Genomic DNA, 6,393 nt, shown 5'->3' with positions numbered 1-6,393 from the left:
TGTAACCTCAGCCATGAGTGTGCATAACACGTCGTGAGTCAGTTTAATCTTATTTTGTAGTAGCATGGAGTCCAGGATTCTGCGGGCGACTCCGATCATGCGCTCCCAAGAGCCTCCCATGTGGGATGCATGTGGTGGATTAAACTCCCAACTGCAGCCTTGGATAGTTAGGTACTGCTGGAGTGATTTATCCATTCCAAGTTCCTTTGAAGTGCTAATAAAATTGGTGCCACGGTCAGATAGCAGCTGTTTGGCGGGGCCTCTCAGGGCGAAGAAGCGGCGGAGGGCGTTTATGCAGCTGGATGTGTCCAGAGATTCGATTACCTCAATATGCACAGCTCTCGAACTCATGCAGGTAAACATGATGGCCAACCGCTTACTTTCAGCTACTCCGCCCCTGGTACGCCTGGTTGTTATGGACCACGGTCCGAAGACATCAAGGCCGACGTAGGTGAAAGGAGGACAAGTTTTTAGGCGTTCAGGTGGTAGGTCCGCCATGAGTTGTTGTTCTTGTTTTCCACGTAGTTTGCGGCAGGTTAAACATTTGTGGATTACTGAATTGACTAGTTTTTTGCCGCCTAAAAGCCACAGCCCAGCAGCTCTGATTGCTCCTTCCGTCAGATGACGACCTTGGTGCCTTGTTAGCTCGTGGTAATGGCGAGTGAGCAGAAGGGAGATGTGACTGTTTTTTGGAAGAATTACTGGGCTCTTTTCAACACTCTCAATTTCTGCGTGTTTGAGTCGGCCTCCAACAGAAATGAGACTGTCCTGTAACATTGGGCTGAGCTTCTTGAGGGGGCTCTATTTTGAGATTGGCTTGCCAGCATCAAGGGCAGAAAGTTCCTTCTCAAAGTATGCCTTCTGTGTCTCTTTGAAGATGACAGTTTTTGCTTGAGCAATCTCCTCTGGAGTTTGAGGCAGATGACATTTGTGCCAGCCTTTGCATTTTTTGTTTGGATTAGTCCCATTGAAGGACTTTGCAATGTGGATAAGATTTGCTATGGCTCTGACTAAAGACTGAAAAGTAGAAAAGTGCTCAAAACGCTTACAGATGAGTACTTGGAGGTGAGTGATGTGAGTTTTTACTTCTGGTCTAATTTCTGAGTCCTTATCTGGTTCAATCAGGTCAAACATTCCACTCAGTTGTGTTGTCTCTGCAGCAGGATGGTGGATGAAGGGAGGTCCGGTGAACCAGGTGGACTTTTTTAGTTGGAATGGCGACAGTGACCTAGACGCATGGTCTGCTGGATTTTCCTCTGTGCGCACATAATGCCACTGTTCTGGCTTTGATGACTGGCGAATGCGCTGTACTCTGTTGTTTGGTAATTGCTGGCGGGGTTCCTTAAATGGAAGTGGGGCGACCCAACTGTTGTCCACATCTCTGTACGTAGTATTGTCCATCATTTTTAGAAAGAGAGTGTCCTGTATTGAGTGAGCTGGTTTGTTGTCGTTATCTGTCCGGTTAAAAACTGTTTGACCCAGAGTTTGTTCGGGCGCTTTACCTGGCCTGTTTGTGTGTGGCATTTCTTTGAGTTGCAGAAGGCTATTGCCTGGTTTGAAAACTGTAGGGCGGCCATTTTCCAGAACGACTGTCTTCAGGGTGCTGACTGTAGGCCTATGGGCATTACCCAGACAGACCTCCCCAACTACAACCCACCCTAGGTCTAGGCGCTGGGCGAAGGGGGCATTATGGGGGCCGTTAATTCTCTGCCTGACCTTGTGTGCCTGTAAAATGTCTCTCCCTAGCAGCAGGAGTATTTCGGCTTTAGGGTCTAGCTCAGGGATGAACTTTGCTATGGTACGGAGGTGCGGCTGGTGTAGCACTGCGCTGGGAGTTGGGATTTCATTCCTATTGTTAGGGATGTCCTGACACTCTATGAGCGATGGTAGAGGAATTACCACTGACCTATCCAGTGACTCGATATGGAAGCCTTCAGCTATTTTACCCCATGTTTCTACAACACCAGAGCATGTTCTAAGATTGTAGGAGAAAGGTTCGCTTTTAATGTCAAAAAGTAGGGCTGCTCGATTATGGCAAAAATGATAATCACGATTATTTTCACTGAAATTGAGATCACGATTATTTGACGATATTTATTTAACCCTTTAAGACCTACTATAGAACCAAGTCCACCAGAGCTTATATTATTTTAATTTTTTTTTTTTACATGCTGTAGTGCCATTTGTGGGAGCATTTCAAGTTGCTATACATCAATACCACTGTTATAGCCCATATTTTAATAATATGTATGCATTAAGTGCATAGTAATTACATAAATTGCAAAAAAGTGCAATAAACTACAAAAAAAATTGAAAATCGCTTTTGTTTTGTTTACATATATTTCTACTTGGAGAAGTTTAAGAGGTTTATCCCTCAAAACTTTAAATACAATAAAGTTGCAAAAAATAGTTTCCCACCACAGGAAATTTATTTTGAGTGTCTTCATAGTTTTATTTTGGAGATACAGCAATTTTTATATACTGCAGGAAAAACAAAAAACAATCCTATGATGCAAATTTGCAAAGAAAACAGCATGTGCATCATTTCACTGTGGGAAGTGTTACGAACAGCTGATAGGAACGGCAAAGCGTGTTTCTGGAATATTATGTTTTTGTTCCTGCAAGCGCTTTTTATGCAGTTTTTGCAAAGCTATATGTGGAACGAAACCGTGACCGAGGACAAGCTGATGGCATCAGATGTAAGTACAACTCCTCCGGTTTCATATGCAAAACAAATTATTGCGCTAGCTTACACGGTTCAGGTTCTACAGGGATTTAAAAATAGTTACGCAAAACGGAGCGTGCTGCTCTGACCGGCTTTAAAGGGTTAACAATGACTTTAAAAAAAATTATATAAAATAGTGTGCAACACCACTGAAGTTTTTTTTTTTTTTTAACTCTTTTCAACCAACGGCAGTCACTCTCCAAATAACTTCTGCTTAGCTTTCCGAGCTTCCCTCGGGTCCTCTTAATCAGCGGTCTCCACCCTTTTTTGCGCCACGGACCGGTTTATGCCCGACAATATTTTCACGGACCGGCCTTTAAGGTGTCGCGGATAAATGAGGGAGGGGCTAATAATCGGCTCAGTCATTTTTAATGATCGTTGAAAGCCCAGATCGTAATCGTGATTAAAATTCGATTAATTGAGCAGCCCTATCAAAAAGTTCGAAGAACTCAGGCTTGGCTAAAGAACGATTGCTCTGATCGTCTAGTATTACATATGCCTTAACAGCTCTGTCCTTGTAACCTTTAGGGTACACCCATGTGAGACATATCTTGGAACATGAACGTCCCCACTGACCTGAACCGCACACGTCTGTGCAGCTTGTTGTGACATCAACCGTGTCATGACTGTTTTCTCTCTCCCCGCCATTCTCTTGTGCCGGAGGTGGAGCCTTGTTGGTCTGTGGTGGAGGACCGGGATGCATGACTGCGTCGTGACTTGTGCTGTCACATTCAGAACACTTTACTGAAGATTTGCATTCCTTCGCAAGATGAGTATCTGAAGAACAGCATCTGAAGCATAATCCTTTCTCTTTGAGGAAGGCCTTCCTTTCGTCCAGTGCTTTATTCCTAAATGTTCTGCATCTTTTGAGCGGGTGTGGCTTGTTATGCAGTGGGCAGTTCCGGTTAAAGTCCTTGTTAGGGGGAGAAATATAGGTTTTGTGTACAGTACTTTTTGTGTACTTGCTGGAATTTAAGTTTTTTGCAAAAGGTTTTTCTGGTTTTAAGTTTTGCTGTTGGAAACTTGGATCATTGCGTTTCTTTGCCTCTTTACATATGAATTCACAGAAGTACTCAAAAGGTGGGAAACAGCCTTGGTTGTTCTCTTTATATTGAGAGCCGTGTGACATCCACCTCTCCTGAAGTCCATATGGGAGTTTGTCTACGATTGGGCTGATTCCACGAGAAGTGTCCAGATAGAGTAGACCAGGCAGATGGCCGTCTTCCTTAGCGCCTTGAATCTCTTGCAGTAAATCTCCTAGTTCACGTAGCTTGACATGATCTTTGACTGTTATTTTGGGGAAACTGTCCAACCGTTGGAAAAGTGACCTTTTGATTATTTCTGATGCTGCATAACATTCATTCAGTCTTTCCCATGCTTTGCATAGAGCTAATGTGGGGTTGTTGACATATACTGAACGTATGCGTTTCACCTGATCACTCGACTCTCTCCCTAACCACTTTGTCATGAGATCTAGCTCTTGAATGGGGGTGAGTTGGACTTCAGCTGTCGCACTGGTAAATGAAGAGCACCATGCTCTGTAGTTCTCTGGCCTATCGTCGAACTGGTAAAGGCCTGAGATTATTAAATCTCGACGTGCCATGTATTGGGCAAAGGGTTCTGCTGGATTTAAAATGCTGGCCGTGGTGTTATAGTTATGCTGAGGTATGAATGGTGAGCCGCATGGGTTGAGAGGGGTATTTTGTTTCTCCACTTTAGGTTTTGTTTCACCTTTCAGCTGGCTGGGCTTATTTAGAGCAGCGATATTATCTTTGGTAAGTCTTGTTTCAGAGTTGATGGGTTGTGGCTCTAAATTGCCTTCTTCAGAGGGATGCCACGTTACAAATGTGTTCGGTGAACTTGCTTGGGGGCAAGAAGTGGTTGGTAATTTTTGTGGACTGGGAGATAGCTTGGTGTCCATTTGAGATCGTACATATTCATTTGTACGTTCTAATTTTACGCTTTCTGATGGAGATTTTCTACTCTCAGGTTCTTCTTGTATAGCTTCAGCTTCCTCTAGCACTTCTGCTTCAGCTACAGCAGCATCAGCTTCCCTCTGTAATGTTAACACTTCTAATTCTGCATCTATTTTTGCCTTTTCCAGTTCGCTTTGAGCTTTTTCAACCTTTAACTGTGCTTCTTTTGTTGCATAGCATGCTCTCACCTTGGCAGCCTCTGCTTTAGCTCGAGCATGGGCAGCGCTTACTGCTGATCCAGATGAGCGGCTGGTCCTTAAACTGCGTGCAGACTTGTTACTGGATGCCATTTTGACCGTGATGAATCACCAGTAGCCGCCTTTTCACTGTAGTGTTTTCAACGAGGATGTTGGTGACACCGAGTTAAACCACAAATGAAGACCCTGGAGTTTAGTTGCAGCTTGTTTAATTGTCTCCATGAACATGTGGTGAAAACTGAAATGACAGAAAATAAACTCCATCTCAACAGGCAGAAGCATGTTTACATCAATAAAGTGCATTACTCTCACTAAAACATTCATGTTAGCAAATACACATTAATATCCAAAGTTATCTGTACAGACTGTCATATAAAGTAACTTACGGCGTTCCGGCCTGATAATTCGGAGTAGATGGCATTAGATTACATCTCCATACTGCCTTTAGCATGAGGAGCCTGTTTCTCAGCAAAACCGAGCGCTTGACCAAAACCGGAAGTGCTCGACCGGAACCGGAAGTGCCCCGCCAGAACAGGAAATACATTTTAGCGATATTTTCCTTTTAACTAAAACGTATGTAAAGCATGAATTATTCATATTAACAACACATATTAATTTCTTAATGGCAAATCTTTTTAGAATTATTTATTTCAAACTTATGAACCTATTTATTCAGAGAAATGCCTTAAGGGCAACACAGAGTCGCAATGACTGCCATCTATCTGCTATCATCTACTAGGTAGTTGTGTTGAGAAAGAGGGTGTATGTGTCAAAAACAAAGAGCTGTATCTGCTGACTATCTTTTGTCAGTAATATTGTTATAACCATATCACTGATTTTATTTTAGCTTCTTTGTTTCTTAGCAGTTGAATCCTTTTGTGCATCACACTAGACCTCGACGACTTGACAAGAAGCAATCTATCTACCTAGCTATGTAAGATTAAATAAACATTAGCACATATCTATTTGAACAATGAAATTCAAATAAAATCTCTCCACAGTGAAATCTGCAGGCAAAGAGGGAATAAGCAGTCTTTGCTGTCAAGGAGAGACCTTGTGTTATTGCCAGTCACTTCTCTTCATGCTAGTCTGTTATTGTCCAAGATGTATTCCAGGTGAGTACATCCACCTTACTGGCTGTGGTGAAGCTACATAGAGCATTATACCTGTATGGCTACAATGATGGTGACGTGTAGTTACACTCTAGGAGGGTGCATGTCAGGATGGAGTCAGAAGAATTTGCAGTTCTAATGTTCCTTCTTTAACAAAAAGTATGAATCCATGCATTTGTTAAACATTTTTTGCTTAATCAGTTCAGGGCAGCGGGTGGCTGGGCTGAAGCCTATCCCAGCTGTCATACGGGTGTGAACCATGGACAGGTCTGTGATCTGTCTCAGCCCAGTATAAATCCACTGTACCCAATAAACAACCATAAAGCAATACTGACACTGTATTTTACATGTAGTAATACACAACATTTTGTTTATCTTTTCTT

General features: G+C 42.8%; 1 protein-coding gene across 1 annotated transcript; it reads right to left on the bottom strand.

Moving 5' to 3' along the window:
- Nucleotides 1–698: 698 nt before the first annotated feature.
- LOC146695953 (uncharacterized) lies at nt 699–5,548 on the bottom strand. The gene is made up of 2 exons (XM_085478456.1): nt 5,285–5,548; nt 699–5,136 (listed from the first exon to the last, which is right to left on the bottom strand). The coding sequence occupies exon 2, from the start codon at nt 4,989–4,991 to the stop codon at nt 3,129–3,131; it is 1,863 nt and encodes a 620-aa protein (XP_085334582.1). The 5' UTR covers nt 4,992–5,136; nt 5,285–5,548; the 3' UTR covers nt 699–3,128.
- Nucleotides 5,549–6,393: the final 845 nt, after the last annotated feature.

This window comes from Copadichromis virginalis, linkage group LG13 (assembly GCF_057382275.1).
Source record: "Copadichromis virginalis isolate Kocher_CV1m ecotype Utaka linkage group LG13, C_Virginalis_male_GT1.1, whole genome shotgun sequence".
Classification (NCBI taxonomy): Eukaryota; Metazoa; Chordata; class Actinopteri; order Cichliformes; family Cichlidae; genus Copadichromis; species Copadichromis virginalis.
This window is presented reverse-complemented; position numbering and strand designations above follow the sequence as displayed.

Excerpts from the sequence above, each read along its gene's own strand:
- LOC146695953 (XM_085478456.1), bottom strand. The coding sequence starts at position 4,991 with ATGGCATCCAGTAACAAGTCTGCACGCAGTTTAAGGACCAGCCGCTCA.